Source organism: Microtus pennsylvanicus, chromosome 10, assembly GCF_037038515.1.
Source record: "Microtus pennsylvanicus isolate mMicPen1 chromosome 10, mMicPen1.hap1, whole genome shotgun sequence".
NCBI lineage: Eukaryota > Metazoa > Chordata > Mammalia > Rodentia > Cricetidae > Microtus > Microtus pennsylvanicus.
This window is the reverse complement of record NC_134588.1, coordinates 32,060,106-32,082,086: the sequence shown is the minus strand read 5'-3', so window position 1 is coordinate 32,082,086 and position 21,981 is coordinate 32,060,106. Positions and strand designations below refer to the sequence as shown.

The window sequence follows — 21,981 nt, the reverse complement described above, 5'->3', positions numbered from 1 at the left end:
CACTATGTAGACCAGGCTGGCCTCAAATCAGAGAAAGATCCACCTGCCTCTGCCTCCCAAATGCTGGGATTAAAAGGATAGTTCTAAGTACATCGTTCATTTGAGGTTTCCCACGTTCCCGACCACCTTGAAGTAATCTGTAAATTAAACATTGGAGTGTCCACGGACTTTTCACCAATTCAAATGATGAAATAAGAATTCTTCATGCATCTTGAGGATTCCAATGGCATCTAATTGTTGCTAGATCGGGAAAGACAGGGCCATGTGTCCCAAAGCAGCATTGAGTACTTATTTCCTTCCATGTCGTAGTCTAATAACCATAGGATTGGCAGATACTCGTTTTTCATTTGTTGTTGTTAATCTGTTTTGTTTTGGGGTCTCATAATCCAAGCTGGCCTCAGACTGGCTACATATCCAAGGCTGGCCTTGCGTGCCCAATCTTTCTGCGTCTACCTTCCAAATGATGGAGTTACAGCCATGCATAACCGTATCTGCTGTGGCCATTTATTCTTTGGGTCCCATTTTTCATTTAATAAAGATCAAGCATCAGATGTATCCAGGTAATGTTTTTGAGCTTGGAAACTAATTGCACATGAAAAGCCTAGACCCAATACTTTGAAGAAGAAGCACCTTTAATCTCTATCAGCGACTGTCTTTCAGATAACGGCTCTAATGGGTTGAACCCTTTTCTAAGTTAGCAACCAGGCTAACCAGGGGGTTCAGATAGGGGGTGTGTCTGCTTCCTCTGCTGACCCTTCTGACGCCGCACCGTGATGTTTGAGGAGTTGAAGCTTTTCTTGCCTATGCTCAGGGTTTTTTTCTTAATTAGTTAGTGTTCTATTCTTGTTTGGTTGATTGGTGTGTTTGCTTGTTTATTTCTTTGCTGGAAACAGGGTCTTCCAGTGTAGCCCAGGCTGGTTTTTCTACCCCAACGCCCAAGTATTGGAATGTCAGGCATGTGCCACTGTGCCAGCTGTTAGGGTTGTTTCCTGAAGGTCACAGTCAAAGGAAAAAATAATGCTTCAAAGGGAAATACATTTTTGTTTGTGCGTATGTGTATCTGTGTGTGCACCCATGTGTGTGCACATGCATACATGTGTGTGTCTGTGTGGTGTGTGTGTGTACACACGTATGCATGTGTGTGTGCCCTCGAGTGCACATACACGTCTACACATGTGTGACGTGGATTTGAAGGACAGGACTGGCTCCCAGAGTTGGCTTGCTCCTACCTTGTTGAGGCAGGCTTACTCTTGTTAGCTAGCTGGTCCATCTTGCTCTAGAATGCTGGGATTGCAGGTGTCTACAATACATCCAGCTCCTTTTCTTTGCAATGTTATTTTAAATGCTGGCTGTAGGGATCACACTCAAGATGTCACACCTTCAAGGCAATCATTTTATTCACTGAGCCATTTCACTTAGCTTCTTTTTTTTTTTTTTAAAGTGATAGACACCTTATTTATTTTGTTTTTTGGAACACACAGGTTTTCTCTGTGTAGCTTTGGCTATCCTGGGACTCAGAGGTCACCTGCATCACCTGCCTTTGCCTCGCCAGTGCCGAGACTAAAAGTGTGCACCACCATGCTCAGCTATGAATACCCGGTTTATAAGTTAAAGGGAACTTAGGACAAAATGATAGAAATATGAGAAGAGACAGTGAAGGTAGTTTTAACTTTCCCCTTTCTAATTATGTTTCTTCATTGTGCATGTGTGCACGTCTGTGGGCACTCACACCACGGTGTACATACTAAGATGCTATGAGTTTAGTGTTGTCCTTGGGGATAAGCACCTCACCGCACGGAGCCCCCTTCACAAAGCATCTAAAGGTGATAGACTCTAAGAATATTTCCCCATTACCTAAGCTTTCATAGAAAACTGTCTTGTGTAATCCCCAGAATTGTCTATTGTTTATCAGATAGCGAGTTATATTATGCAAGTTTATTGACAGGGCACGCATTTCTTTATAGTAACCTCTCTAATTAATCTAGTTGATAACACCAGAGCAATAAACATCTTCAGTGTGTAAACCATGCAGTTCTGGGCAGAGTGTGCTCTCACTGGAGCTGCGAGATAGAAGAAGAAACCAAGTTCGCTTACCCTGGAGGACCAGGTTTCCCGGCACGAAATAGCCATGCGGTTGAATGTCTGGTAATCAATATTGACGAAAGTTCCATCGGAGGGCTCCTTCAGAGAGGTCTCCAGGAGGACCCCAGATAGTGTCCCCAGTCCATAAGAAAGGCCTCTGCCTAGGTAGAGGTATCCATGGGTGTGGGAGTGCCCCCCCCCATCCTTTCTAGCTGCAGGTTATTAACTCAGCTGTTTGCAGGTTGTTTCTTGAGCTGTAAAACATGCTGTTAACCTCTTTCCAGAGATCCTACTGAGGATTAAATGACTTAACGCAAATCAAGTTCCTGGTAGATAGTATGTATTCAAGCAACGTCAATGTTATCCAAGCCTGAAAGGCCCCGGTGCGTTTGATCTGCTCAAAGAATGCTTAATGTTGGCTCAAGGCACTGGATACGGTTGATTCTCTTCTGCTATAGCAGAGGGCTCCTGGTTTGGAAACTGCATGCGTGTAAAGTCAAAATCCCATCCATACATGACATTTCTTTGTGTGCACGCTTTAGCAGAATTCTGAGACACTGTGCGTGGGTGACTGGCCTGTTCCTCTTGGGTCTGATGTAAGCTAAGCTAGTCACCTCTGACAGGGAAGTGGCAGAGGGAGAGTTTTTTACTTAGGAGCAGTGTGGCTATATGCCTACCTATCCAGCAGTGTGTGTGGGGGGGGGACTAAACCCTGCTTGGAAGTGGGGGAGAAAAAGAAAAGAGCCTCCGGAGCACAATAGGATTCATTTACTGTTAGGAGCCGTTTAGCCTTTCTTTTATTAGTATGCCAAACAAGTCTTATTTATGCCAAATAATTAAGTCTATTATTAATGGAAAGGTATGAGGGTGGGGAGAGAATGAGTTCCGGAAACTTTTTTAGAACTGAAAAGCTCACTAATTACCTTACAATATGGCAAGTGAATTCAATAATAGACGTCCCGTAAAGAGGGTCACATCTCAGCAAACTTGAGTCTTTTATTTTTATTTTTTTTCTGTAACCCTGACCTAGGTTAAAATCGGGGACGTACAAACAAAGAAAATTTTTAGTCTCTGAGGTAGCCAGAGGGGCTTTATTGAGTGGCGTCTGTCTCTTGTCTCCCGCTGTAGGCTTCGTGGTTGTTGGCTAGGACCTCCGTGAGCTGTCCAGCATCTCTGTGTTCCCGTACTCCACGTATTTATTCGCTCTGTTTTTGTGGTTTGTTCATACCGTTCGCAATGTTCCATTGCACGTAGAAAAACATCAAACGCCCCAGCTAGGCAACACACCGGCTGTGTCTTCCAGCCCTTCGTTCTCCCAGACCAACGCTCTTGGGCCAACTGAAATGGAGCATCAGAGCTGTTCCACCTCCTAGACTCTAGGCCAGGCCAGCGTTGCCAACATAGTCTTTTCCCCAAGCTCACACATCAGTGTCCCCAACCTTCCTCATCGCCTTTTGTCCCGCAACCCAAGCACCGTTTTGAACCTAGCTGTCTCTGGAACTCATTTATGATGATATGAAAATGATCGAGATGGATTTAAAATGAATAGGGATCCTCAAACCTTTTGATATCAGGGCACTTGGCATTGGCATTCTTGAAAACACCCATTCGGTGGGTCTAGGGATGGAAATCATGTCTCCCACGTCCCATGTACTTGCTGTACAACCAAACTCCACCACACAGCTGTGTTATGACTATCGAAATTAATGTATTAAGAGCCAAAACCAGAGAATCCCCAAAGCAAACCTTCCATTTGTCACATTGTGGTGATGTTATTACGTCCGCAGCCTCCAGGTACTCCCAAGAGGCAGAGGGTCAGGTGAGTTGAGGGCAAATGACATCTTGGTATAATTAAGAAAACAGTTTTAACCTCTTGTGCTCGTTGACCAGATTTAGAAAGCTGCTGTCTTAAATATTACCTGTCACTCTTGACAGCTACTTTTTCCTGTGGGCTGAAGTCTGAGAAAGTTTGATAGAAACTGAATACAAGCCCCCAATAGAAATTTCTTTCCAGTTTAGGTTTTCTTTCTTTGTAGAGCTGGGATGTCCTGCACCGACCTTTATACCCAGTTTGTTTCCATTTACTGTTTTAAGATGGCTTTGCACCAGGCGGTGGTGGTGCTCGCCTTTAATCCCAGCACTAGGGAGGCAGAGACAGGCAGATAGATCCCTGTGACTTGGAGGCCAGCCTGGTCTACAGAGGGAGTTCCAGGACAGGCTCCAAAGCTACAGAAAAACCTTGCCTGGAAAAACCAAAGAAAAAGACTCTAATAGTGGCCGTTATTTGTTGAGCCCAAGTTTTGTCTCAAGTGTTCTTTGCACATTGGCTCAATCAGCCCTCACAACAACGTGGTGGTGGTGGGGGCAATGAATCAGTATTGCTTAGAACTTTCCAGAAGTGCGAATAAACAAAGGCTCAGTTGGTTGACCTGTGCTGTCTGCCCAGCTTCACCCGATTCTCTTAGCTCTCCGAGGAGCCTGGGTTTGTATCCACTATTTGATCCCACAGTAGTCATCCTCAGCAAATGACCTCCATCTGCATTCCTGTGCCTCACAAGTCAGTGTAAGAACACAACAGCATGTTAGACGATGCTCACATTGATCACATCTAGGTCTGTTGAGGCTTCCTACAGAAACTTACTCAAACTGTGGTGTAGCGTCCGCCAGCACTGTGGGCTGAGAGTTCCACTGAGTCACCCTGAGGTCTCAAGAAGGCCTGTAGGTGTATTAGGCTCTGAAAACACAGATTTTTGTTTGTTTGTTTTTCAAGGCAAGGTAACCTTGACTGCCACCGAACTCTGTAGAGCAGATCTTCCTGCCTCTGCCTCCTGAGTGCTGGGTCTAAAAGCATGTGCCACCACCACCGACTAGACTAAGAAACATAAAGTTTTTTTTGTTTTTTTTTAAATATTTATTTATTTATTTATTTATTTATTTATTTATTTATTTATTTATTATAGATACAATATTCTGTCTGTGTGTATGTCTGCAGGCCAGAAGAGGGCACCAGACCTCATTCCAGATGGTTGTGAGCCACCATGTGGTTGCCGGGAATTGAACTCAGGACCTTTGGAAGAGCAGGCAATGCTCTTAACCACTGAGCCATCTCTCCAGCCCCGTATAAAGTTTGTTTTATTGTTTTTATTGAGCTATATATTTTTCTCCGCTCCCCTTCCATCTTCTTCCCCCTCCCCTACTACTCTTTCCCATGGTCCCCTATGATCCCAATTTACTCAGGAGAGCTTGTCTTTTTCTACCTCCCATGTAGATTAAATCCATGTATGTCTCTCTTAGGGTCCTCTTTGTTGTTTAAGTTCTCTGGGATTGTGAATTGTTGGCTGGTTTTCTTTGCTTTGTGTCTAAAAGCCACTTATGCATGAGTACATATGCTATTTGTCTTTCTGGATCTGGGTTACTTCACTCAAAATGATGTTTTCTAGATTCATCCATTTGCCCGCAAATTTCAAGACATCATTTTTTTTCTGTTGTGTAGTACTCCATTGTATAAATTTACCACATTTTCATTATCCATTCTTCAGTTGAGGGACATTTAGATTGTTTCCAGGTTCTTGGTAGAATCATAAAGTTTTAAGAGAAAATAAAGTCGAGCAGGACTTTTCCTGCCAAGAAATATATAGTACTTGTAATAACAGAACGAAAAAAAAATACACTCTTAAAATAACTTTGTTCATGACATCATAATTACAAACATATTCTTCATGGCCTCCTCATTTGTAAAGACAGGATATATTTTCTGTAGTCATCTTTGAGGTCGGCCTGCAGTGTGCTTTATTAAAAGCAGGCAAACACCGAAGGTCCCCGTGCAAGATTGTGGTCTGTGGGAGAGTCTAATTTGTGCTCAGGAGCAAAGGTCATGTGGAAGAGCTCATCAATGCACTCACTCCAGGATGAGATCAATCTCCATACTTCACCATATTGATCCGAGGGCTCCTTGGTACTCCCCTCCTTGAACTGCTTGGATGGCGTGTGAATGGAGACGGATAGCTCTTTGCCTGAGGATTCTATCAGAAAGGATGCTCTCCCCCTCATTTAGGCAGCCCGTCTGTCTCCTAGCATTAGGATCTTCTCCTTGTTCAGGAAGAACTTGGGTTGAGCAGAAAATAGGTTGCCTTTCTACTGTGGACAGATTTCTTATTTCTGAAAAATGTCTATGAAATGCCACTTCCAGCGTCAAAATATGCAAGGCAACCTTAGTCCTTTGTCATCAGAACTTTGAGAAAAGAGTACTGAGTACTCATTTAGGGAAGTTGTGGGGCTGGGGAAACGACAGGAAGGATTATACTAAACCCAGATCACTGTTTTAGATGCCAAGTTCTGGAAAGGCAAAGGGTCCCACCGAGGAGGACGCGGTTTGTTCTTTAGCCAGACTCTGCCTAAGTTCCTCTGAGCCACTGGAATGATATGAAGATGTCTGTGGTCCTTGATCTGAGTAGCCAGGTTTGGGCTGCTGCTGAAAAATGTACCAACAGGCCAGGCTCAACTGGTGTAGAAAAATGCTGTCTTGGTGCAGCTGGCCTTGGGCTGGGAGCATGGTTACTCTCTCCTGTGATGGAGCCTTGATTGTTACTGGATATCATGTAGGAAAAGGTCTTGAATCATCATAAAGACTTTAAGATACTTTTTGGCCAGGAAGAGTAACAATCGACCTTAATAGCAAGTACTGCGTGCTGGATCTAGAGACCCTTTGCTTTCTAAATTGTATGTGGTGGCCCCATTACAAAGATGATCTCTCACAGACGACTATTAAGAGATTCTGATTGTGTGATAGGTGTTTGTTACTCCAGTGTTCAAAACCCTACCTAGTCCACAAGGCTGTTTCACCCTTTTGTACGAGAGAGAATTTGTGAGCAGCTGTATGAAAATTTGGGGTGAGGCAAGGGAGGTGCATTTTGCCCACAGGAGACAAGTACCCTAGCACTGAGGGACATCCCCAGCCCTTGGTGTGTGAAAACAGGACTGCATGACAATGGCTGTGTCATGGTTGTCTTCCCCATAGGTGTATGTCTATCTGACCATTGTAAAAGCCCTTGGCTAGTTAGTTATTCGGCTTCATAACTTGACTGAATTACCTTCTTGTGTATCATAAATCAGCTAGCACATTCCGGCTAAGCAGCCTGCCAGCTCCCTCTTGAGATTCACTGAAGAGCATAGCACGGATGAATAGGCATGTGCCCTAGAAGCCCCTGGGGACCACACAGCTCTGTCCCTGAAGAACACTAGCCCTCCAGTAACTGCGTATGGACATAGAAATCGTAAACAATTTTTTTTTCTTATTAATAGCATACCCGCTTTCGTGGAGCCATACGTCAAGCAGATTTCCACTGTACAAAACCCAGAGGGAGGGATACCGTTCTCTCCATCCTCTTTTTTTGAGATGAAGCGAGGACTCAATTCCTAACCATCCCTATGAGAAAGCCATTCTTTATTACAATCAGTATTTCTCTCCTTTTAGCACGGGAATAAGTGGGAGGCCTTGTACTCTATTCAGCTACCCATGTTGCATGTGTCCTGTGACCAGTGTATTTGCTATTCGTAAATTATTAGATCTTGCTGGGTTCTCTTTCTCACTGCATTCTATGACAAACACAGTAATTGTAGATTTTATTCTATCATTTTTCTATCTATGTATCCATCTATCCATCCATCCATCCATCCATCCATCCATCCATCCATCCATCCATCCATCCATCTATCTATCTATCTATCTATCTATCTATCTATCTATCTATCTATCTATCTATCTATCTAATCTATCTTTGTTTTCTTGAGACAAGATTTCTCCCTGTCTCTCCTGGAACTTACTCTACATACCAGGCTGGCCTGTAACTCAAAGAGATCCACCTGCCTCTGCATTCCGAGTGTTGGGGACTGAAGGCGTGTGCCACCACCACAGTTTTAGACTTTTACTAAGGAGTGAGTAAAGAATGCCTGGACATATGAACAATGAAAGGAACTGGCTTGGGTTGAGCTACAAGATCCTTCTTTGCCTCGTGGGGACATGCCCAAGTTGGCACACCTCTGTCTCATGGATGGGTTTGTACTGGATGAGTGTTTGGGAAGGGAGCAGACAGCATATAGATTGCAGATTCTTTTTAAAATTATTTGTTAAATTCTTTTTACATGTTTATTGACTTGTTTGGGGAGGGGTCATGTGCCTTCCACAGCTCTTGTGTGGTGGTCAGAGGACAGCATGAAGGAACTGGCTCTCTTCTTCCCCTGTGTGAGTTTGGGGGTTGAACTGAGGTTATCATCTGGATTAGCAGTGAGTACTTTTACTCCTTTACCCATTTCCTGGTTCAGTTTCTTTTTCCCAGTGGTTCTCAATCTTCCTAATGCTGTGACTCTTAATTACAGTTCCACATGCTGTAGTGACCCCCAATCTTTAAATTATACTGTTTATGAATCATAATGTAAATATCTGATATAAGATGTCTGATATGCAACCCCTAGGGGCTGCAACCCACAGTATGAGAACCACATCTCTTAAGATGTAATTGAAACAATATGAAAATATAGATTATGGTAAATGTGCTCTTAGGCATACTTTCTTCACACACAAGTACAGAAGAGCTAGGCATGGCTTTAAAATTGCTTCCTTGAATGTACAGGATTTGGCTTTTACTGGCAAAGTAAGAAACTGATTGAGGCTTGTGTTTGGTGAATTCATGATAACAGTGACCCCACTTTAGGTCTAGGCTCTTTAGTGGAGGTTCAGGGTCTATACGCCACTACGCCGAGTATGTGCAGCTAAAAGGACACTAGCTTTGGATGTAGCCACTAGAAGTCCACTCATATATAGGTCTTCTGCAGTTGAGAGGTTTGGTCCTTACAGTGAAGACTCCCTAGAGGACTGTCTTAATCACTGTTCCATTGCTCTGAAGAGACGCCATGGCCAAGGGGTCTTATAAAAGAGAGCATTTAACTGGAGTCCGGCTTACAGCCTCAGGTTTAGACCGTTATCGTCCTGGGAGGGAGCACGGGATCATGCATGGCACTGGAGCAGTAGCTGAGTGTGAGATCCTGAGCAGAAAGAAAAAGGGAAAGGAGAAGAAAGGGCAGAGAGCAAGAATGAGCGTACACCTGGGCCTGGCATGGACTTTTAAAAACTTCACACACCACCCCCAGTAATACTTTCTCCAACAAGGTCACACCTACTAACCATTCTAATCCTTCCAAGTAGCTTCCGGCACTTGGTAAGCATCTGATAGGAGCTTATAGGGGTCTTTCTTACTCAAGGTACCACAGGGACCAAGAAGCTAGGAGCCTCACTGAAGCCACGGGACAGGGCTAAAGGTGGTTTCACATGGTAGACCATCAAGGCCCACGAGGGCCCGATGCTTCTTATGGGTTGCTGGTGGAGCGCCGCCCTTTCCTGTGCTGGTCTCGTAAGCTACTAGTGAAAACACACCAGGGTCAAATTAAGTTCTTACTTGTCTAAGAATCAAGACAAGAATCAAGTAACTCTTTGTTACTTAATCACATAGTGAAGTTTGTGATGTTCAGCAACAGACGGCATGACCCTTTATCTCTGGCAGATTCTGTCATTCCAAGGAAAACTCCCTTCTTCCTTCAGAGCATAAAGCCAGACCCCCCACCCCCACCCCGTGGGATTAAGCAGACACCAGCCCTCCACCCTCAGCTGCCTTCATGGTCTTACCCAGGCCAGAGAGCTTGCAAAGTTCTGTTATTTGGTGTCTGTTTTAGCAGCTTTCCAAAGGTCTTTATTTTCCATGTCATAAACGTCTTTTCATTTGAAATGGAGAAATTCTATCACTGTGAAATATTTCCCTCTAAGAGGTAACTTGGGATGATGTCAGCCTTCTATTACTGACAAAATGCTTGATGTAATGCACTTATTAAGAAGAACCATTTATTTTGACTCACGTGTCAGAGGTTAGAATTGTGGTCAAGCCTATTGACTTTTGGACCTTTGGTAAGGTGATGGTACATAGAACTATTGGAGTCTGTTCATCCACGATGATGGGGCCGCATCTGAACAGCCCATTCAAGGGATATTGGCATCCCTCCATTAGGTCCCGCCCCGCAAAGGTCCTGTCATTAATCAGTGTCACCATCAGCTGTGAACCAGACCTTTATCCCAGGAATCTCTGGGGAACAAGTAAGACCCAAACTATAGCCGTTTATAAGTTTTAAGACTAAAAACAAGAAGGTTGTTCATTTCTCTATGACTAGTGTAGTTAAATTGCCCTCCAGTGGGATTCCTGGACTCCTCTGCCCTTTCTTGTACCTATAGTCAATGTATTGAAATTATAGCCCACCCATCCTGAATATCTTCTTCTGCAAAATGAAGTCATTGAACCAAAGGTAGTTACCGGGACATTTCTGCCTTGAGCAAGTAAATACTAGTTAAGTATAACTAGTATAAACTATTAGCGCAGGACTAGGACCAGGGTGTGACCCAGCACAGATTTTGAGACACCATTCAACCTGAGTGGTAAGTGTTGGGGAACGTCATTCATACTGCCAGTGACAGGGCATTTTCATGGGGACTGTTTGGCATTAGTGAGTGATATTTAGAGCACTGGAATAAAACTTTCCAGACATGCACTGTTTTTTAATGAATAAAAATTGTTTGGTTGACCTAGAAATGACCTTTCTGCACCTTGAGATCAGACTTCCAACCTGGAGCTCTCAGCCCATGCCCTCTTTTGTGACGACCCTCATCTCTGGTCAGAGCAAATGGACATTTGACATTGTGGTGACCTGAAAGAGGCATTTAAATAACATGAAGGGACAAGTTCATCCTGTTGTGTACTCCCGGGGAACCCGAAAGAAAAATTCTCCTAGGAATTTTTTTGTGCCCGCCCAGAGAATTCCCATCACTGAATCTTCCCTAGGGACTGTGGCTTCATTTCTGTCCTAATTTTAGTTGTTTGGTGAGAGATATTTAGGCCACTGGAGTGGGTTTCTTTTTCCTCTTCTTTTTGGCTAACTGCCTGATTGAAGCAGCCAGCCAAAAGGGACCAAGGACACATAAACCTCTAAACACTTTTTTTTTTAAAGACCGAAATGCATTCTAGAAAGGACAATTGTTAGTGACTGTAGAGGGTGCAGAGGATGCTCTGTAGACTATCGCCCAGCTTGTCTCTTTCTCCCCCACCCTGTCATCTCAAGGGCCTCAGTTGCAGTTCTCTATTTCACAAAGAATGGAGCAGCCAGAACCTTCTGCCATTCATGCCTTAATCCAAAGATGCTCGGCAATGGCCTTGTCACATCCCTGGTGGCATGCTTGTTAAGATGATGACTGGAAGGGAGAACTGCAGATAAAACTTCACTACCTGATTATGAAGATGTCACCAAGTCACAAATCCTTTCTTGACTTCGTAGAAAGCCAACAGCAAATGCACCGTCTTCTTGGAATTTCTGTTGCTGTGATATAACACCATGGCCAATAGCAGCCATTTCTAGGGAAGACTGTTTCAAAGCAGACTTGGTGATATCTGGTACTCTGGCACTTACAATGTTTCTGGCCCTCATTCCAAGATGTTCCCTGAGCCATAAATGCAGGCTAGGTGATACTGGTTTGTCTGTTGGGATTATGTTCCCCACGATCCATTGATCTCTGCATTGTGTTCAGTTTTGTTTTGGAACAGTGACAATATAAACAGACCTGCTAATATGGAAGAGGGAAAGTTTCACAAGATCCCATCCCTAGACAAAGAACTAGAGGCCACTAATGACGCTTGCAGAATTAGCCTCTCCTAGGGGTGAGCCCTTGGGTTGGTTATTCAGTACATAGTGCTCAGCCATGAAGCCATATCTACAAACCACAAACTGGATCATCATTCAGCGTTTAGTCCATTGTGTAGGGAAGCCAGGGCAGGAACTCAAGGCAGCACCCCTGGAGGCAGGAACTGAAGCAGAGGCTATGGAGGTGTGCTCCTACCAGCCTGCTTCTCATGGCTTTCTCAGCCTGGCTTCTTACAGCACCCAAGACTGCCAGCCAGCGGTGGTAGTGCCCACAGTGAGCTAGGCTCTCTCCCAAGAAAATGTACCACAGGCTTGCTCACAGGTTAGTCTAGTAGGTACATTTTCTCAGCTGAGACTCCTTTTCTCCCAAAAGGCTCTAGCTTGTATCAAATTGACATAAAACCTAACAGCAAGTCTCCTTCAAGAAAATTTCCTGCTTGCATATCATCTTCCAGATCAAACAGGTGAGGACATAGGAGATTTCACAACTGAAGAATAGGAAAATAGGTAGTACCCACCAGCGAACACCACTGTGCCCAAGAAAGAAAAAGCTCTACAAAGCATTTGACATCCGTCTACTGTACCCATCACCTGAACTTCTTTCCTTGTCTTTCGCTTAGCATCTCAATTCCTTTTCTTTCGGTCATTGACTTAGATGGCCCTGTTTCTGTGCGGTGTTTGTCCCTGATTTACATGCCTCTCATTTGAGGGAGACATCGACAGAGCACGGCTAGAGTTCAGCTCTGTTGAGTTCTTTGTCAGAAGTCGCAGCCCTAACCATAGCTCCTTGGCCATGGAGTCAGGCTATTTTGTGCTCTGGCCTCGAACTCACAGAGATCCTCCTGCTTCTGACTCCCGAGTGCTGGGATTAAAGTTGTGTGCTACCACCATCCGGCTGTAAATTCTTGACATAAGAACCTGGTCACAGAAGCTGGTGGTGTTAGTGTACTCCTTTAATCCCAGCACTGGGGAGGCAGAGACAGGTAGATCTCTATGAATTCGAGGCCAGCCTGATCTATAGAGCTAGTTCCAGGATAGGCTCCAAAAGCTACAGAGAAACCCTATCATGAAAAACCAAAAGGAAAAAAAAGAAAAAGAAAACCTAATCACTGAGGTTGGGCATGGTGGCCCATGCCTTTAATTCCAGCGCATGGGAGGCAGAGGCAGAGCTGGTCTATAAATGAAGTTCCAGGACAACCAGGGCTACACAGATTAACCAACCCTCTTGGTGGCGGTGGTAGTGGTGGTGGTGGCAGCGGCGGTGGCTGTAGACCAAACCGGGTCATGTATTTATGAAGTCTTCAAGGTGCCCAGAATATGCTGCTTAGTTTTATTACTGATTAGGAATGTACTTATAATCTGCCATGATAGTGGTTTTAGGTTAATTTGTTCCTATCTTTTTAAAAATATTTAAGTATATGTATGTTTTGTCTGCATGTATATCTTCATACCAGAAGAGGAATTGGATCTTACACAACTATAGACAGCTGTGAGCTACTGATGGGTACTGGGAATCGAACCCTGGACCTCTGGAAAAGCAGTTGGTATTCTCAACCACTGAGCCATCTCTCCAGCCCCATTAGTCCCTATTTTTTAAAAATTCTTAATATCAGGTCCATTGAACAGTGGTTCTCAACCTGTGGGTTGTGACCACTGTGGGGGATGTGTATCATATATTTACCCTGCGGTCCATAACAGTAGCAGAATTACAGTTATGAAGTAGCATCAAAATTATTTTGTGGCTGGTGGTCACCACAGCCTGAGGAACTTGATTAAAGGGTCACAGCATTAGGAAGAATAAGAACCACTGTCATACGTTCAGGGGCTTGGCAGAAAATGGAGTTTTAAGAGAGCGTGTGTGTCTGTCTGTATACACACACAAGTGAGGGTTTTATTGCATTATTAAATGATTCATTTTTAAAATTTATGTGCATTGGTGTTTTGCCTGCATGTCTGTCTGTGCTAAGAGTGTCATATCCCCTGGAACTGGAATTTCAGGCAGTTTTTAGCTGTCCTGTGGGTACATGGATTTGAACTGTGTCCTCTGTTTGTTTTTTTGTTTTTGTTTTTTCAAGACAGGGTTTCTCTGTGGCTTTGGAGCCTGTCCCGGAACTAGCTCTGTAGACCAGGCTGGTCTCGAACTCACAGAGATCCGCCTGCCTCTGCCTCCCGAGTGCTGGGATTAAAGGCGTGTGCCAACATCGCCCGGCTGAACTGTGTCCTCTGGAAGAGCAGAGTGCCCTTAACTGCTGAGCCATGTCTCCAGCCCCTCATGTGTGTCTAGGCATTTTGCGTGGATGTATACCTGTGCAGTACTTGCATGCCTGGTACCCACGGAGGCCAGCAAAGGGAAATGAAAGCAGCCAAAGGTGGTGCTTCTGATGGAGCTGCAATGACATGGACTAGGAAGGAAGTTTACTGGAAATCCTTCTTACTGTTATTGGACCCACATACAAGGTTCATTCTCATGATCGGAGCCGATTATCGCGATCACCGGCAAGTCTCGTGCGGCCATCCTGGCTGTGAGATCAGGCCACACACTGATAACTGTCCAGTGTACACCTGTCCACACACTCCGGTGTGCTGAAGCACCATGGAAGAGGGTCTGGAAAACACGGAAGACGTTCAAGTCCAGACAAACAATATGCACAAACCGGATGCTTCTAATATCCACCTCTATGATGGATTTAGTCTCTGAATCCTAGGATCTGGGGAGTTCTTGGCCTTGACCTGAATGGAAGAGGAGTGGATGAAGACATCCCCCACCCCCACCGCTGTGGCTTGTGGGAATGAAAAGGAAAAGGTAGACAGTAGTTAAAGCCCTCTGCCTTCCAGTCCTTTTCTTGGTTTGGAGAGTTCACCTCCCATGGAAAGCTTGTCCAGGGGCCATTGTCACCCCATTGGAAATGTATAGAAAGGACCAGGATAGCTTAGATCCCAGTATGTTGTTTCCAGATAGGTCCTTGACCCACAGCAATGCAGTTGGAAGTGTGCCGCGCTCCTCCATGCACTCTGCACAATGTACTCTGGAGCATTGCATCAGCCGAAGACATTTCCTGGCTCTTGCTTCTCTGGTTCAGTCTTGCTTTTAGTGCTTGTTTAATTATTGTTAATGTGAAATCGGTTTTTTTTTCTTGGACTTGGTGGCGGTTTACGATATGGGTTTCAGATAGCCATCTGCACTTATTAGAAAGCACTAAGCTATCAAGGTAGCCACGCGTCTGCATTGCCTGAAGCAGGTTCTTATTGAAATTTGTCGAGTTGACTTTTGGATGGTTTGGGTTTTGATTTTTCTCACTGTTTTTGGATATATGTATATAAATGTCACCATAGTTGCAAAATGAAATGGCCACCCACTTCCAGAGATTGGTTTGTTTGCTTGCTTTTTGCTTGGAAGAAAAAAAAGTACCTGGACATTGCTTGTAGTGATGCCGAAGAGGGTTTGAATAGTAGCGCCTGTGTGTGTGCTCGTGCTCACGTTTATTTATTTCTCGTGCAGGAATGACGAGTGGGTAAAGGTCAGAGGACAATTGACAGGCCTCGGCTCTCTCCTTCTGCCCCATGCGTCCCAGGGATTGAACTCAGGTCATCAGGCTTGGCAGAAAGTGCTGCAACCCACTGGGCTATTTCATCAGCCCTGGTTTTTTTTTGGTTTTGTTTTTGTTTTTTTAAAATATGTTTTCCTTTCATTTAAAAACTGTATTTGGATTCAGGAGTTATTCTAACAAAGTAAGAGGAGTAGAGACTTATTAACATTCTACAAGTCCTACATGGTGGCATATGTCTTTTCTCAGGTGGCAGTGATGGGCAGATCTTTGAGTTCAAGTCCAGCCTGGTCTACACAGTGAGTTCCAGGATAGCTAGGGCTACATAGAGAACGCTATCCCCCAAACCAAAAGTCAAGGATGGATGGATGGATGGATGGATGGATGGATGGATGGATAGATAGATAGATGATAGAGATAGATAGATAGATAGATAGATAGATAGATAGATAGATAGATAGATAGATAGATAGATAGATAGATAGAGTTCTACAAGGTGAGTCCGTCTATGCCCACCTTTCTGTGACCCTGGAGGATGAGTAGAATGGCCTTTGGGCATCTGGTTGACAGTCTGCTCCTGTCGCTGGTGTGTGAATTCTCTCTCAGAAGAACAGATTTTGTCTTATTCTTCCTGTTCCTCACCTCATCCAACACCTGCCTCCATTTTAAACACAGGTCCTGTGCACAAAGTTGATGGTCTGAAACAAGAATTAGGTTTATGCCTACTTAGCCTCTCTCCATTTCAGTAGAATCTCTTCCTTATTTTTTTAAAGCTCAACTGCAATGATTCATGGTTTATGAAAGGCCTCTGCAACTGAGAAGGAGAAAAGAAAAAGTCCCTCCCCTAACCAAGAAGCTGTTCTCAATTGATAACGGCTTGGAGAGGGCAAATCCATTTTTTCTCCAGTTGATTGACACTGGGTACGTCAGCCATACTCCAAGGCAGACTCTTGTTCATTAGTAGTAAGCTAAGAGAACTCTGTGTTTTGTTGTTATAGTTACGGTGTGGTATCTTGGCTTTTTTGGTGTGGTGGGTGTGCTTTTATTCATTTATTCATAATTATTTTTAATTAAAGAGAAGGTAAAAGGCTCACGAACTTGATTTGGTGGGGAGGTAGGAAGGATGTGGGAGCAGAAAGGATATGGTCAAATCTAAAAACCAAAATAAAGCAAATTCTCTGCGAGAGGGAAAGTGAATTAATATCAGTTCTCACCTGTTCAAAGTTGGGGTGTGTGTGGGTGACACAAACGCTTGATAACTGGAATGTGGAGTTGAGAAAGAGCCGCACAAACGCTTGATAACTGGAATGTGGAGTTGAGAAAGAGCCGCACATTTTCCTTCTTCAGGTTGACTGCCAGGGGCACGGGAGTTTGCACACTTCTAATGATGTCTAGGCCGGGGCGTGGGAAGCAGTGCTTCATGGTAGTGTGAGCCCTGTGTCCCTTTGCACCCTCATCTAGAATATCAGCATAGAGAGTTTCTCTGATGAGTAACTCGTTTCTGAGATAAGCCCTTGCTTTTATTGCTGCCGATAACCCAGGCTTACAGGGAGTGCTGCTGCTGCTATCCACAGGGGAGACATTTTGCTCTACAATGGGACTGATAGCTAAAGCCAAACTGGTCTCCTCCTAGGCTCCCCAGATGCCACCCGAAATATTACAGCATTAATGCTAGCAGAATTTTCTTATTAAAAAATAAGTTGGTTTTTCCTTCTGACTCCTTGGTACTCATCTCTTCAAAGCTCATTTTATACATAAAAATTAAATATATGCATGTATATGTGTATATTTCTATACACACAGAGATAAATACATACATATGTACACGTGTGTGTGTGTGTGTGTGTGTGTGTGTGTGTGTGTGTGTGTGTGTATTACAAACTGCCAGCACTTGTTATCTGGCAATAGATAAGATGTCACCTTTTCCTAGCCCCTTTTATTCCTGTGTGTATGAAGGCGGTATTATCCAGAGCAGCATGAAGCTGCACTCTTACCAATTTCAAGAGGTCATAAACTAGCAGAGAGTCAATTATGGAAAATAATGCAACAGAATATTGGTGTAAAACCTCTTCATGGGGGTGTTCAAACAAAGGCTCAATTGCTCAGGAGGGCTTTTTGAAATTATCGCCAGTCTGGAAGTCCTTCCCAAGGCCGGCTTCAAGTGCAGACCTGCACACACATGTGAGAAGGGACGGCCACACATGGTCACTGCATCTAACAATTGCCGTTTATCTTATAAGGGCCAGAGGAGACACTAGCTCACCCCATGGGACTGGTATCTGAAATACAGAGGTGAAAATGGTTCGGGCGTGTGTGCCTTCGTTTAAAAAGCATCGCGTGCCTCTTAAAGGAGGGCAGGCAGATAAGCAATTAGTATTCACTGTGAATGAGGCAAGGGTATAGGAGACTCAGAGTTGGATACAGAGAACAAATGATGTCACGATCAACACTGCATATAAAACAAAAGGAAGATCAAAGTGACAGACACTCAAGGTAGAATTAGACTCTTGTCATCTATTCCATCAATTTCCAAAGAGGTGGGCATGGGATGGGAGAGAGCAGAGCAGATTTGAACATGCACCCTCAACCTTCTAAAGTACTAGGGAAGGTTAAGGTTCTGTGCCACGGTTTCACTGTGTAGTCTGTTATAGTAACCATGTCTCCTATGTTATATGTGCAAAACGGGTCTTCATCAGATGAAAATGAAGGGAGTATGTGACCCAGGAAGCATGCGTCTTCATGCCCGCTCACCCTACTCCATCACCATGACAGTCCCCTTTACCCTTTATTCTTGTTTTGTTTTGTTTTTTGAGACAGGGTTTCTCTGTAGCTTTGGAGCCTGTCCTGGATCTAGCTCTTGTAGACCAGGCTGGTCTCGAACTCACAGAGATCCGCCTCCCTTTGCCTCCCGAGTGCTGGGATTAAAGGCCTGCATCACCACCGCCCGGCTTCCCCTTTACCCTTTCTTCATTTAAAAAATTTATTTTTAGCTGGGCGGTGGTGGTGCACGCCTTTAATCCCAGCACTCGGGAGGCAGAGGCAGGCAGGTCTCTGTGAGTTCGAGACCAGCCTGGTCTACAAGAGCTAGTTCCAGGACAGGCTCCAAAAAACCACAGAGAAACCCTGTCTCGAAAAACAAAACAATAAATAAATAAATAAAAATTTACTTTTATCATTTTTAATTATGCATATATATATATATGTCTGTGTGTAGACATGTAGACATGAATGCAAATGTGCAAAGAGGCCAGAGGAGTTAAGATAATCTGACATGGTTTCTCTGAATCCTGGAAGAGTAGTGCGGGATCTCACTGTGGAGCTCTGTCTGACCTGGAAGTCATACCACGCTGGGCTTGAGCTCGCAGATCCACCCCCCTCTGCCTCCCAAGGGATTAAAGGCGTGCTCTGTCATAATAAATTTTCTTGCTGTGTCACTAGATTCTTAAGCCAGAATCCCCATTCTGCTCATGCGTGGACTTTGGAGGTCTGCCTGACCCCACCTCCTGGAAGTTCCGTACAGTGCTATCCTGCATGGTTATTATTGGAAAGATGATCTCAAAGTACAGTGTTTTTGGCTTCCCAGAAAAGAGTGCTAAATAAATAACCAAAGCCTCATATCACAGTTTTTAAAATGAATGGAGCCAAATTGCTATTGTAGACTGATAAATTTGAGATGAGATACTGATAGCATATGGGGGTGCAATAAAACCCCAAGGAGCAGCCTGCACTTTGCCCTGAAATCACCCTTCGCATCCGACACAGAGAAAGAACTGCAGTCCCCTCTGGGTGCAATGACATGCCTGTCGCTGGGTCATCAGGACACAGGGCCTCACCTGCAGTCAACCCTCGACAGGATAAAGTACCTAGCTACTGCACCCACCTGCCCTTCTTCTCACCCTGCCACCCAGCATTCTGGCACAGCTTCTAAAGAAGAAAGCAAACGCTTACTGTCAACTGCCTCATTGGCTGTTGGGCCAAGCAAATGATTTCCATGAAGGTAGGAGGGGATCTGCTCACCTTGTTTATCCTTTTATCCCCAAAACCCACACTTGGTCTCACCAAATAATTGACTCAAAAACAGCCACTTGGGCTTGTTTAGTAGTAAAGCGTTTGCCTAGGGTCCTGGGTTCAAATCCTTGAAAACACAGTTGGAATTCTTACCTAGGAGTAAGGAATATCTCTAAAAACTCAATATGGCCACTGTTCGTCTGTCTCCAGAGATCCTTCCGGCTACCCTGTTCATTTTCTTTCTGTTTGGCAGCAAGCTATGATGTGTAACCTTTACATCTGTGAGCATGGACTATTTGGGATCATTCCTTTCAGGGTTTGCTCAAGACCATCCTGGCTCCGGTCCCTCTGATAACCAAACTCCAAGAGCTCTTGTAATGCTAGCTAGAACAATCTAATGGCGTGCCATCTCCTGGAAGCCCGTTGATTATACTTAGTTTATACTCTGAAGTATTTGTCTAAATACAAATTTGTTTTTTCCAGGAGCAGCAGTGTAGATTCCAAGCATGTGTCTGAGTGGTCACTGACAGGACCTCCTTAGTTGTTGGTTTTCTTGCTTGGAGAATTAGACAAAACCAAAAAGGTAGCAAGTAACGCGCTCTTGTTTTCCCATTGCAGGTTGACGACCAAATGAAGCTGCTTCAGAACTGCTGGAGCGAGCTCTTGATCCTTGATCACATTTACCGGCAAGTGGTGCATGGGAAGGAAGGGTCGCTCTTACTGATAACTGGGCAACAAGTGAGTATCCAGACCCAAACAAAGCAGAACAAAAACAAAAAACTCGTTATTAAGCACATTCGGAGTGGCAGGAGTCTAACTAGGTCAGAAGCACTCTTGGGCTTCAAAGGGAGGGACTGGCTGCAAATAATCGAGAAATGATGACTCTTGGCACGCAGTTCGATGTTGGGGAGGGAACAGAATCCACAGCTTTCTGCCGCCTTCTGCAGGATAGGGAGTCCTGCACAGGGTCAGAGCTATGGCTAAAACAGACTCGGAATTTTGAATGGTGGTTTTATTCCCCCTTCTGTTTCTGCATGAACATACCATATCTGTTTGCTAGCTAGACAGTTTAATTCCTTTATAAACCAGAGCGTCCTTGTTTTGTCAGTGATGATGATGGTTATGGCCGCGATGATTGTGCTAAAGAGAAAACTTATGCACGTCGGGCGAGTGTTCGCCGTTGTTGAGCTCTCCCCGCAGCCCCCGAATCTTTGCTGTTTTGGAATGGTGTCAGTGGAAGAGTCTTAAGTTAAATGGAGTCAAACAGCTGGCCTAGAGGCACGCACATGAAAAGGAACAGGGGTTCCCTTTTTCAAGAAGGAAAAGCTGCTGGGAAGTTAGACTTGTGTCTGGATTGATATTTGGTGAATCTATAAATACTTCCTGGGTGCTGTGCCGTGTGCTGGTCTCTCTTCTGAGGCACTGGTGTGTGTATTGGGAAGTAAAACAGAAAATACTCCCTGTCACTTTGGAACTTAGTGTTGTAGCGTGGGGTTGAGAATAACAACCTAATGCACTAACCTGTGGTATATTGGAGCAAAGGAAGCTGAAGAAATAGGACCCAGCAGGAAAAGGAGTGGACACGTATTCACGGATTTGTGTTTCAGGCGGGGTCTAAGAATTACAGAGGTAACAGGATAGTTGTTTGTCCTTCTTGAGAAGGTAGCATTTGAGCAACACATGGGGAAGACAGGAGAGACTGCTGTGTAGCATCTACGGAAAGGGAGGAAAAATGGACTTAATGCTGACATTTTAGGGTGTGGGTAAATTCTCCTGGTTTTGTACTCTCCTCCCTGCAAATGCTGGATCGATTGGTGGTATAAACTCATGGTACACCGTGAGTTCTTCAGTCCATTTGGCCATCGCTATGCAGGGCAGCATCACATCGTTCGGCCGGGGCGACACCAGCATGCAGGCACTGTGATCTTTTACGTCCGGTCGTAAATGTTTATGTGCTGTGAAAGCACAGCAGTACAGATTTGAAAATGGAAGGCTGTCTTCACACCATTTGCCGAATTATTAATAAATCACATTTTCCAATCAAATTAAAAGCAAGCACCATTTCAGAGCTCTGGCCGACTGGATCAACTCGACCGTCTCCATCACTATCTGGTCCTTGCTCTCAGCATCTCTGGGGAGAAGAATTTTCGAGATGGGACTGTCCTAATTTGCTGTTTTCATCCTGGGACCAAAGTCTTTGGATGGAACCTGCCCATTTTTGAGTTGTATCATAGGTTATATCTGTGACTATCTAATACAGCTAGAGGCTGTATTAGAAGTAAAAGACACAACTCATGAGTGAATTCAATCTCTCTCTCTCTCTCTCTCTCTCTCTCTCTCTCTCTCTCTCTCTTTAATGAAATGGGGTTTTTCCATTTCATCCCAGTTCTTGAGAAATATTCCTTACTAAGGGTCATTTTGTCTTGAGTGCCACCTAAAGTAACAGTAATTACTGTTTAAAAGTACACCTGTTGTCTCTCTGACTCTTTTTTGAGACAGGGTTTCACTGTAACTTTAGAGCCTATTCTGGAACTAGCACTTGTAGACCAGGCTAGCCTCAAACTCTGCCTTTTAAATGCTGGGATTAAAGGCATGCTCCTACACCGCCCTCTCA

The 21,981-nt window shown here is 44.4% G+C and overlaps 1 protein-coding gene across 4 annotated transcripts in view; it reads left to right on the top strand.

The window, feature by feature from the left end:
- Positions 1-21,981, top strand: part of Nr5a2 (nuclear receptor subfamily 5 group A member 2) — a 128,616-nt gene that overhangs the window by 54,435 nt on the left and 52,200 nt on the right. For all 4 annotated transcript variants that reach the window (XM_075988114.1, XM_075988116.1, XM_075988115.1 and 1 more), the window contains one exon: positions 19,986-20,105. In XM_075988114.1, coding sequence (XP_075844229.1) covers positions 19,986-20,105 — 120 coding nt within the window. The remainder of the gene's footprint in view (positions 1-19,985; positions 20,106-21,981) is intronic.